Raw genomic sequence first — 13,139 nt, 5'->3', positions numbered from 1 at the left:
CGCAGGCTGCTGATGGGCTGCCTACCTTCGATGTTCTTGGCAGGTTTGTAGGCATCGTTTTTGACAATCATCTTGATGAGGTTCATGCACTGTACAATAAAACGCTCGAAAACAACTCCCTCTCCAGCCTCGGTGAACACGTAGCTGACCGCGAACTCCAGCGACCGTTGAATAAGGGGGATGAAAGGCCACGGGTGATTTTCCAGGAAGTCCAGCAACTAGCAGAGAGCATTAGAGAACACGTTAAACCACAGTTCAAGAGTTCGGCATGGCCCACAACATCTCAAGTGTAAATGCCCAGATTATTTCCATTGCCCTTTTAATTGACTGAACTTTTAGACTTACAACTTTGGTGAACAAAATGATGGTCTTCTCAAGCTTTTCTCTGCAAAGACTGCCTGGTCCAACTTGTCGGCCTGCAAAAAGTAGATGGAAAGACTGAAATCATATGCTTCAGTTTCTCTGTTTAAGGAACAGTTTCACACAAAAATGAAAATTCTGTCATTATTTACTCACCCTCATGTTGTTTCAAAACTTCAATGACAAAAAAATCATCATAAAGAATCATAAAAGTGGCTCATGACTTCTGTGTGTGGTAAAACTATATGAGGAACAAACTGAAACTCAAAGTTGTTACCCACTGAAAATCTGATCTATCTCTTCTTAGCAAGTTCTAAACTTGTCTGAATAATCTGTTCACAAATTTGACTGATCCATTTCTCGAGTTCAATTCACTGACTCAATGACTTGCTCTCTTGAGGGTAAGATTATCTGGGAATATAGACTTTTGGTTTGTTCCTCACAAAAAGTTACTAGTTTGCTTTTTGTCATTTTGGAGCTTCATTCACCTTCATTACATGGAAAAGAGGGGCCAAAAACCATTTTTGTTCCACAGAAGAAAGTAAGTCATTCAGGTTTGGAACAACACAAGGATGTGTAAATGATGACAGAATTTTCATTTTAGGTGAATTGTGTTATTAAACATATCTTATACATAGTATAAATTTATTGTGATTGATCATAATAGCTATCTATGCAAAATAGCAAAAATAATGGCTATCTATGGAAGCTTCTTTCTGCCACATCATCTTCTGCCACAAAATAAAAATAAAAAAGGTAATTGAAACTTATCTAACAATTCTGAATTTTTTTCTTATAATTACAAGTTTATATTTTGCAATTCAAACTTTATAACTTGTAATTGAGAGTTTATATCTCACAATTCTGACTTTTTTCCTCCAAATTGCAGGATAAAACCTCGCAATTGCAAGTTATAAAGTCTGAATTGATTTAAACACTCAATTGTGAGTTATAAACATATAAACTCACAATTCTGACTTTTTCTTGCAATTTTTTCTTGCAATATATCTCGCAATTCAGATTTTTTTCTCAGAATTGAGAGATATAAACTCTCACAATTGTGAGTTATAAAGTTAGTAAAAAATTCGCAATTACCTTTTTTTTTTTTGTGGCAGAAAACAAGCTTCCATACTAAAATCGGTCAAACGTAAGCCAAAAATTAGAAAACCAAAAAAGCAGCTCCTCCCAGCAGCCAAACGGCAGAGACTAATCTGTTTCCTTGCAAGTCAACACTCAGGACAGCGTGATACGGTGTGATAGAGCAGGGTAACCTTTCAAGGGGATTGGGCATCAATTTCTTGGTGTGGAGAGAAATGAAGAAATGAATAGAACCCAAAAAGCCTAGATTATTTGAGGGACCTTATCTGGCCCAGAGTTGATATTTCATATTCTGTTTGCTCATAAGCTAAGTCTCTCATCCACGCCGAAATACCAACAGGCCGAATGGAACCTGACCTGCGGCCCAGCCAGGAGAACATATTGCCTGTGATATCACCAGTAGATAACAGCTTGCTTCGGTCTCATCTGATGACATATAACTCATGCAACCACAAGCCTGGGAAAAGCAGGCCACAGTGTCTCCCGGTGAAACCATGCAGATATGGCATTATTGTCTTTTGCTTTAGCAGAAATTTAGTTGGAGCCTTTGAAGTGGTGATCTTTCAAAAATAAATTAGTTCGGCCTTTGACTATGCACTCTATATTCTAGCAATAAAGAACTCCAGTCCATCAGAATTAACCTTGTGATCTCAATCAGAAATATCTAAAAGTTATTTTCATACAAACCCTTTTTACTTATAATATTATTTTGGATTAAACTGCAAAAAAAGATAATATTGAAGCACAACGAACCTGTAACATTTCAAAATGCACAATCTGATATAAATTTAGGCTTAATAGTGATTTAAAAAAATGTATACGTATTAAATTGACAGTCAAAAATGAACAGGAATAATGTGTTTTCTTCACTTAATAACAGATAATGAACTCTGTAACCTTAAAACGTGGCTGTTATCTCTGGATGGGCTGAGGATTAAAAACTCCTATAAGCAAAATGTTCATTTCTCCTAAATGGCTGTTTCTCTAAATCCAATTCCACTATAATATCATACCACTTTATTGTCCAAATGGGAATAGCTTTGAATAGCACTGTGGGGAAAAGTCTTTAAGTCTTAGGTGCTCTCAGTTATTTGTCTTCATTAAAAAAAAAAAAAAGTTTTAATGTTTAAAATGTTTAAAATCATGTATCTTCAAATGCGATTACTCCTGTCAGACAAGTAGCCTAATAAAAACAGTGATATTTTACATGGATTCGGTTGCCTCATGGAAGTTGACATGTTATCACATAACTAGACAAATGCTACCTACTTTATCTCAGTAACCTGCTGTTATTGGATACTTTTGCTGGCAGAATGAATTAATCATTTAATCATTTTTACAATGGCACAGGTAACTGAAAACTTGGGCTAAAATTTACTGAGTGCACCTTTAAATCTAATACATGTACACTATTGTTCAAAAGTTCAGGGTCAGTATGTTTGTTTGTTTTTTGTTTTTAGGTTTTTGTTTTTTGAAAAAAATCAGCAAGTATGAAATTTTTTAAATTTAATCAGCAAGGATATGTAAACGAGATCAAAATGGACAATTTAAAATGATAATTTCACAAAAGATTTACATTTTTTACTAAATGCTGTTCTTTTGAATTTTCTATTCATCAAAGAATCTTCCATAAAAACATTAAACAGCACAATTTTTGATAATAAGAAACATTCCATATTATTGTTATTATCCACATTAGAATGATTTCTGAAGGATCATGTGACACTGAAGACTGGAGTAATGATGCTGAAAATTCAGCTTTGCATCACAGGAAAAAATTACATTTTAAAATATATTCAAATAGAAAACAGTTATTTTAAATTGTAATAATATTTCACAGTATTTCTGATTTTACTGTATTTTTGATCAAATAAATGCAGCCTTGGTGAGCAGAAGAGACTTCTTTCAAAAACATTATCTTACCCATTATCGACCCCAAACTTTTGAAAGGTAGTGTACATCGAGTTACTGGTGTTTACAAGTCATAAGATTTACTAAAGCCAGGTTACACTTTACGATTTTGGCCACGTTTTGGCTGTCTGAGGCAAATTTTGTGAATCATACAAGATTCCTCTGATCCTAGACCAAAATCTAAGGTCTTTGATCGCTAGTTTGACATGTTCACCAACAGCCGATTAATGACCACTGCAATCACATCTTACCTCCAACAAAATTCTGGCAGCGTCTGAAGATTTGAAGCACAGTCCTGCAGCGTGGCTTCTTTTATGACAACCGTCAATTCAATGACGCTATCAGTGAGACAACAACAAACCACCACTTGCACCAGACTCACAGTTTTTTTTCCCCAGTTTTCTTTTTTAAAAAAGTCATGATCAAAATTAAAGCTAGAGACTGTTTTTGTTTGATAGCCACAATTTCTATCCCGCATGTAGTCACCCAACTTGTCACCGATTGATCACGTAAAACCCCGGATGAGTCATCTTGCTTGCATCCATTTTTAAAGTGTATTGCCTGCCGTACAGTGTGACATTAATGACAACTGAGATCCTACAGCGTGACTTGGCTTACAGCCGGGATCATGTTCGTACAGTCTGACAAGCAACAATCGTAAAGGACTATTATAAATCACACAGTGTGTACCCGGCTTAAGCCAAAAAAAAAAAAAAAAAAAAAAAAAAAAGTTTCAAATTCCTACATCAATGGAAAAAAACTCAAAAACAATCATAAAAACGGTGTTACACTATTGGAATTAGAAAACAAAAAGCATGTAATACTCACAGCATTCTAGAAACTGCTTTAGCCTCTCGAACACTGCATTGAGGAAGCCCTAGGGAAGGAGACAGAGATAGTAAATGAAACATCAGTATCAGGTGTGGTTAGCGACTTTGAGATCATGCTGCTGACAACATCTAGGTTTTCATGTTGAAGGCAGATTTGGCAGGAAGCCCCAGGCAATCTTAGGTTGGGGAAGGACAGACTGTTTACGTGACATGTCGGAGTAGAGATTTAGAGAGTGCCTGCCGTGCCAGGATACAATCCTAGAACGGTCGTTAAATAAATGGAACCAGTTCGATCAACACGGCACAAGTAACACTCTGCTAGCAGATGGAAATTTCTGCACCACAAACAGTAAATTACAACAGTAAATTTGCTTTTAACACTAGAACTTTGCAGTCTATAAATAATGGGATAATTGACTGTCATTTTAGTGGTATAAATGAAGTGAAAATGCACCTTTGTGCATATTAATATACATATACCCCTGGTTTTACAGACAAGGCTTAAGTCTAGTCCCAGACTAAACTGCACATTTGTGCTGTTTTAACTGAAAGTAACTTGCACTGACATATCTTAAAATATGTTAGAGCCATTGCTTTGTCTCAAGATGCACACCAGTAAAGATTTCACGTTTGTAAAAAGTTATTTAAATGTCCTAACTGAACTTGGGTCTAATCCTGGCTTAATCTAAGCCCTGTCTGTGAAACCAGGCTTAAATTTTTGGTAACAAATTCTCACTATTAACTAGTTGCTTATTAGCATGCATATTACTAGGATTTTGGCTGTTTATCAGTACTTATAAATCACATATTAATGCCTTTTTCTGCATGACCATATTCTACATCCCTAATCCTTCCCAATACCTAAACTTAACAACTACCTTACTAACTATTAATAAGCAGTAATTAGGAGATTATTGAGGCAAGAGTCATAGTTAATAAGTAGTTAATAGTGAGAATAGGACCCTAATCTAAAGTGTGACCAAATTTTTAATGCTTAAGATTGTACTACACACACAAAGAAGCAAAATATATCTGACAAAATATATCGCTTATCTGCAATGCTCTGTAACTTCAAACACAAACAACATTCAAGTATGAAGCCATAATATAGAAATAAATACTTTGTAAATATATAAATGTAAATATACAAATATAATTAAAAAAGCAGGTTACACTTTATTTTACAGTGCTGTAGTTACATTGTAATTACTCAATAAGTACTGAGTACTATTAATTAACTACATGTACTTACTATAGAGTTACAGTTAGGGTTAGGGTTTGGTTTAGAGTTAGTTACTTAGAATTGTGCATCATTTACTGTTATTACTATAGTAAGTACATGTAGTAACGTGTAACTATGGCACTGTAAAATAAAGTGTTACCAAAAAGCAATATACAATAAAAGACTATACTTCATATAAATGTATAAAATACAACAAGTATATATATACATAAGTATTTAGCTATATGTCTAAAGTATATATTTTTCATATATCAATAACCATTAGCTTTTATATCATTTAAATAAATAAAAATTAATGTACAAAATAAAAATGACAAACATAAAAAGCAAAAATAATACAAATCACTTGATCCCTGAAATATAATATTCTTTTGATACTAGTAATCATTAGTTTTTAATATAATTATTTAAAAAAATTACATTTTTTTTTTTTTGGAGGGGGGTTACACTTTAAGGTGTCATTTGGCCTAGGATCACTTCATGCATTTTTACTGATTGATAGCTACATAAATGCGTCTCCGAAAAACGAAAATAAATCTGATCTTCAATTCCCACGCTATATGCAAATTTAGGGGTTCACGTCAGCCAAAAGCAACAGATATGAGATGCGTTTTATTTATCATCAGCTAATTTCAAGATCAAAGACCGCAATAGGAGAGAAAGTGGCATCAGCACTGAGAAAATCATTTAGTCTCACTCCTTTTAATAAAGATGAGTTCAAGAAACTGAACTTTCAGTTTCATTTGCCTCAGTTTGCACGTCGGCTTGCTTAAGAGATACTCAGCTACTCATCTGCAGCAGGCCATATCTGTGGTGAAAGTTATATTTCCTTCTCAACTTCTTTTTATGTAACATATTGATGTTCACTTGTTTCTTATGTCATTTGCAGTGGCTAACATATAAGCTCCCTGTGATGACAAATCTCACTAGTGGTCGAACTCCCTGTGAAGTCCACTTCGGACACTGGGCATCAGTAAAAGGCAGACTGAAGATGCTCTATGTTTGACAGGGATGGAGCAACGAGCATGAGGAGGACTGAAGAAAAAAAAAAAACTGGATATTTTATGGCAGTGACTGCCTGGCTTTGAGTTGAAAGACGACATTAAAGTCCAAGAGACTCCAGAGAGACAAGAGAGCAACAGCCCAACCGGGAGAACACGGTTTCTCTGTAGCTTGGTGGTTGATTGATAGCCAGAGGCAGCAGCTCATTGAAAATATTCTTTTTGAGTTGTCTTACCTCCAGAAGGGATCAATAATGGTGCCATCATCATTTCCTTCAACGCAACTAATAAGCTCAAATTCAAAATGTCAGTTGCACAGGTCCAAAAATGTAGTCGTCCTGACAGTCTAACAAATTGACTGACTGCAGGATCAGGGGTTTAATAAAAAAAATCTTGGGCTCTTCTTTAAAGCAGAAAGGGAATAAAGGGAAACATCATATTCATTTTGAATATACTGTGAATATTCAATATGCACCACAAGTTCTATACAGAAATATCCTCATATATTATATATGTTCATAGGAAGCAATCGTCCTTTGAGACTAGCAGATACATTTTAAATCTCAGCGTAACATCTATTACATCAAATCTTTTTTGCATTGTTGCACTGCATCAAGAAAGCTACAAAACTTTCTTTGACTGATTGTTTCCTGCCAATTTCATTTTTTTTTTCAAAGACTCATTAAGGTTTAGGAAGGATCGCAACAATGTAATTTGAAAATTATCTCTGATATGCCAACTCCCACAGATGCATTAAAAGATGAAGGCACCATATGGGCTTCCTGCAAAGGCTGGCTGCACTTCAGCGTGTGCTTTGTGCTGGCAAATTCTCCTCGCATCCAGATTACGTTGTGACAAAACTCTCATTTAACTCATTTAAATACAACAAAGTGAACAAATAAATCACTATTATTTCTAATGTGTCAAAGCAAGGCAGAAAATGTTTTAAAGTAAGGATTTTCTAATGTTTTATGCACAACTACCTCTGGATATATGTAATGCATTAAATATTCACACTGACCTGTTTTTTCTCAACCCCTATCTTCCACTTGAGGATGATCTTCTCATTTATGTGCAATGATTTATTTTTGATGTCAGAACACCAACATCATAACCCTCAGGTTGATTTTACTTGCAAACAACTGCTCAGTTTCTGAATTTAACCTGGCTTTCCTTTGTTCCTTTGAACCGCAGAGAGTGCAAATGGCATTAGTTACATATAAAGTCAAACCAAAATTTATTCAGACACATTAAACATTCCATTCATTAATACAGTTTATTCACTATAGTTTAAAAAAAGTGTAATAAGATCTCAGAGTTAAACTGTGTCAGAAAAAATTCATCTTAATTATGTCAAATAACACTTAAGCAAAACAGGGTCAAAGTGTCTGAATAATTTTTGGTTCCAAATTTTTATCAATTTTACTGGTAGTCCACTGTATGAAGAATTTTTGGGTATAATAAGTCACAGTTTACTTTATTTTGCTATCCTCACTTACATAAACGAACTATAGTGTCCTACACCCACTAGTAAAAATATATCAAAAATATCGAAAATGTCTGAATAATTTTTGGTTTGACTGTATATACACAGTATATATATATTTGATGAACTTATACTATGTGTCTCATTTTTGACAGAGGTGGCGTTTAGCAGCTTTTGCATCTGAACTCTATATATATATATATATATATATATAATGTATGTGTGTGTGTGTGTGTGTAAATATATGTATGTATGTATATATGTCTCTCTGCTCTTATATATGAATTATAATACACCATGTATTTTTTTGTAACACTCAAGAGCTCACCATGACTTCCATGTTGTTATGTGGCTCACTGAATCCATGCACAGTAAGCTTCCGAAGAACTGCAAGTGGAACAAAACAATCAATACAAAACCATTAGATCTTAAAGATTTTATTTACCAATTAAATTATTTAAATTATTTATATGCTAAATAAGGTCATAGAAAAAAGGGAAAAAGCCTTAATACAACCATACATGCTTAGTCTACTGCACAATAAATATAATAGTTAACTTCTTTCACTCACTTTTACTAAGATTTACATGAATGGTTAAAAGAAAGTGTAGATCGCCAGTTTTAAAACTGCTCACCATTTCTTTTAATGTCTTTTAAAATATCTTTTATCTTCACTAACAGAATGACTTATCTTTAAAAGTACAAATATTCCATGTATTCTCTCAGTTAATAGTCATAAAAGCTACACTGGTAATAATTACACAATTATAAGTATAATGAGTAAAGTAATTATTCAACTCAAGTAATAAAAAGTAATTAAAAAAAATACTTATTGGCATTATTATTAATTAGATTTATAGCCATGTTTACCAAATTGAAAAATGTTACATTTAGAAAAGGAATGATATTGGATTGATTCGTTAAACATGTTTAGAGTTATTCACCTACGTTTGGATGCAACCTAATGCTTCTATTTTCTCACAAAACGTATTTTTATTATACATTAATACTGATTCAATGAGTTTGAAGGTTAGTAATTAAAATTAGCAGTACCGTTTCAGATTTTAAGCCTAACTCTCTGTTCACGTTCGATTGCGGAGGGCTTAAAGCTACTAAAATAATCCAGTCAAGAGCAGTGAGTGGTTTGCAACATTAACTCAACCAGCGACTGTGCTTTTATGTGTAGTCTGCTTAAGTCTGTAATCTGCAGTCGTAGGCTGGGAAATTTTCTAAGAAGCATAAGTGTTTCAGCACTGGCCGTGTGTGTGTGTGTGTGTGTGTGTGTGTGTGTACCTTTCAGAGAGAGCAGAGTACGCTCCAGGGAGCTAAGAGCAGTCTGTTGGTCTCCAGCGTAGATTTGCTGTAGGAATGTGTCCGTGTGATGATTCCACAGAGAGCAAGCAAAGCTATAGATGCTTGACGCCAGCTAAAAAAAACAGAAGCACAATAACAGAGGGTCTAAATTAGCATTTTGTGATGGTTTACTAGGGGGCATTAACATAGGACAGAGCTACAATTTGATTGAGATATTTGGCAGATATGCTTAAAGTCATCTTTGATATGATGTGCCCACTATGCTAACTTTACTTTGGTGCACCAAAGACAGATAAAGCCAGTACCCAATGCTACTACTGTACATAAGCAGCAGGATTACCCAAAATGCTTTTCTTCATGAGGGAGAAAACCACATTTTCACTCTACCTGCACCTCTGGATGCTGCATCAGCTCTTTGATGATTCCTGATGTAATTTTTGACATCAAAAGGCAAGAAATCCATGACTGGAGCAGTTAAACAACTAACTAAATGGAGTTATAGGTAATGAAAATGTTTTTTTAATTATTATCTCCATTATTTCCTTATTTCTTTACTATGCAGTTTGTAATATCAGCTAATATTTGCTAAGACTGAGAGAGAGCGAGAGAGAGAGAGCGAGAGAGAGAGAGAGAGCTTTGCTCATTTATCATACAGTTAAACAAAAAGAAATGAATGGGAAAAAAACAGAAAACAAAAACATCACTCAGAAGCACAAGAGCTGGAGGAAATAAGAATAAAAAAAACAAGGCATTGACGTTGTAGTGTAAAATCAGCAAAAAAGTTCACAAAAAAAAAGTTACTTTGACTTATCAAACTAAATTAATAATAAACTAAAAATATATACTCTGTTCAAAGGTCAGTAATATTTATTTTTGTTTTTAAAAGAAGAGTCTTTCATCAAAGCTGCATTTATTTGCTCAAAAACAGAAATAGTACATGAAATATTATTACAATTTAAAATATCTGTTTTCTATTTTAATACATTCCCAATTAGTATTTTTTCTGTAATGGCAAAGCCTCACTTTAGTGGGCATAACTCGAGTCTTCAGTGTTTCATGATCCTTAAGATTCTTTTTTTTTTTTCTCTCTCTCTCAGGATTCTTTGAACATAAAATTTTAGGAACAGCATTTGAAATAGAATTCTTTCGTATGGTTACTTTTGATCGATTTAAAGCATCCTTGCTGAATAAAATTATTAATTAATTAAAAACATAAGTTTATAAAACATAAGTTTATAAAAGTACAGATACCTTACAGCGAAAATGACTCCATTACAAGTTACAAGTCACCAATTCCAATACGTCTTGAGTAAAAGTCTTAGAGTATCTGATTTTAACACTACTTGTAGACTAAAATATGCACTAGTCCTCGACAACTAAGAGTCATGCCAGCGAAAATAGGAAACAGTTCATTTGTAAGATGTGAAATCATATTTATTTTCTAAAATCAAAATAAAACTGAACACCTCAATATTGCAATAAATCAAGGTCAACACAACAGCCTCTTAAACGTCTACAAACTCTTAAGTCTCAGTTAAGCTCAAGTGCTCAAAAAGGCCATAAATAAACCAATTCATCAAAAAGGTCTTGTCAATATAGCAGTGAATATAATATTTTAAGTAAGATTAAAAAGTCAAAGTGTACTTGCACTGGATGTGCTGGTTTCGACCTCATCACCAGCTGCAGTCATGACCTAATCTCATAAATCATACACCTGCGATTCAACAACTACCTGCTAATGCACTCGCATTCATATTAAGTAGTCTTGTTGACAAGTTTGGGTGAGTAAAGGCAAAACACACAAGATATACTACCTTCAATGACCTTAGATGCCGATATCACTTCTTTATAGCAGAAATAAACTGCTGCAGAAAAAGTTAGGTGCAATGAAAAATGTAATGTATAATTGCATTACTCATCACAAATGTATTGGAGTAAAAAGTACATTTACTTGTTCAAAAATGTAGTCAAGTAGAGAGTAAAAGTTGCTAATATATTTGATACTCAGTACAACTACAAAGTAGCCAAAAAGATACTTAAGTACAATAACTAATTACATTTACTCAAATACTTTACACCTCTGAACTTAGTGACCCCAAACTTTTGAATGGTAGTGTAATTAATATTTAAATAGATTAAGATATTGATATGACATTTTTAAAATTAATATTGTTGCAGCGTTGTCTTGATGCTATAGGGCAATTTTTTTTTTTTTTTTTTATGTCCGTAATAGCCACATAAACTACATAAGATCTAGATAATAAAATAATTAACTCAAATCATTATTTCATGCCACTGTAGTCTATATCTTCATTTGTTAAACAGCTGTGCAATTAACAGAATAAAGTACAGTTAGTCATGCATTAATTCAAAATAAGTGTGATTTTCTACAAACCTGAAGGGGTTTATTTTGCGATAATAAATGGATGAGATCAGCATTCACTTGGCAGCACCCAAATATTTCTAAAAGGCAGTGATTTTTTAAAGCTTAATTTATTTCAGGCATTACAGCGTCAACATAAATCTCCATTATGGGGAAAGCAAAAATAGAAACATCTCAGAATGACAAAAAAATGCATCTGTAACAAAAACTGGCCAACCAAACAACCAACACACATTATGAAGAAAACTCTGATTTATTCAGTTCACATTACCAAATCATCCAGTGCACAGAAAAAATGTTTTCTTCATAGCTTAAGGACAGTGAGACGTCAGCAGTTATATCTTCCACGGTTCATTTAAAGATATTCTCAAACCACCAGAGAGGACGCGAGCACGTCAAAGACTGCAGCACAGAATGCTTTCCTTGAAAAGCACTTCAGAGGAGCTGCCAGACAAGAACAAAAACTCAATCTGTTTTCTGTTTTGCATAGCAGATGATGATTAGCATTAATTACATATATGAGTTGCATAATAAATGACTTTGTATAATGATAAATGGCACTTTCTGGGGAGGAAACAACATAATGACGACTACTTGAAAGAAAGTACAATTAAATTACTATCATGTATTAAAGCAGAACTCACTAATGCAGCTGTTATTAGAAAAAAATTTATTAAAATGCACTTCATGGAGAAAAGTGTCATATTCTACTAAAATATTACAGAAGGCGTGTTTCGCAGTGAGGTTGTAAAAAAAAGCAATTTGCAGTCCATACCTAGAACAGGCACACATCTACACTGACTGGGGCTTGGCCTTCTTATCACTATGGCAACATGCTTTACTGAATCCCCATGAGAGATGCATGAAAGTGAAAATTTATGACCCGTTTCAGTACATCTTACAGAAAGTTGGATGCACAAAAAAAAAGATGCACAGTGTTATAGGCATTAAAAGGTGTGACAAAAGGATATGGCACTTTACACGAACAGGGTGAAAAAAAAAAAACTGGTGTGAAAATATTTTTTTCCTTTTTCGACAAACGGTCAGTGAAAAGAGGTGGGGGGGGGCTGAGGTTTGCAACCCTCTTATCAGATGTATACGGTTTAAAACCCTGATTTGTGTGAATAACATATTCTGGCTAGTTACAGCTAGATCATTTGGGAACAAATGTTGGATTATGGTTAAAGCAGTCAAAATTTAAATAAAAATAAAAAAATAATTGAGTTCAATAGTATATCCTATATGTTTACAACCAAAAATAAAACTTCGGTCCTCATTTAGTAACCCGCATGTTATTCCAAACCTGTATAACTTTTTCATTTTAGGGTGAACTAACCCTAAGCCAGGGGTGTCAAACATACGGCCTGCGGGCCGAATACGGCCCACAAAGGTGTCCAATCCGGCCCGCGGGATGATTTGAACTAGAATAAAAAAAATAATAAAATAGAGATGCACTAGTCCACTGGTCATAAATCCAAACGTTTTTTAGTTTTATTTTTGGTCAATCTTTATT

The 13,139-nt window shown here is 33.9% G+C and overlaps 1 protein-coding gene across 2 annotated transcripts in view; it reads right to left on the bottom strand.

The window, feature by feature from the left end:
* ipo11 (importin 11) overlaps window positions 1–13,139 on the bottom strand; it is a 161,813-nt gene that overhangs the window by 115,976 nt on the left and 32,698 nt on the right. For both annotated transcript variants that reach the window (XM_051902948.1, XM_051902949.1), the window contains exons 6-10: window positions 9,223–9,355; window positions 8,258–8,316; window positions 4,198–4,246; window positions 346–416; window positions 26–218 (exon numbers count right to left, since the gene is read on the bottom strand). In XM_051902948.1, coding sequence (XP_051758908.1) covers window positions 26–218; window positions 346–416; window positions 4,198–4,246; window positions 8,258–8,316; window positions 9,223–9,355 — 505 coding nt within the window. The remainder of the gene's footprint in view (window positions 1–25; window positions 219–345; window positions 417–4,197; window positions 4,247–8,257; window positions 8,317–9,222; window positions 9,356–13,139) is intronic.

The sequence above is a fragment of the Ctenopharyngodon idella genome, chromosome 8 (assembly GCF_019924925.1).
Source record: "Ctenopharyngodon idella isolate HZGC_01 chromosome 8, HZGC01, whole genome shotgun sequence".
Lineage (NCBI taxonomy): Eukaryota > Metazoa > Chordata > Actinopteri > Cypriniformes > Xenocyprididae > Ctenopharyngodon > Ctenopharyngodon idella.
This window is presented reverse-complemented; position numbering and strand designations above follow the sequence as displayed.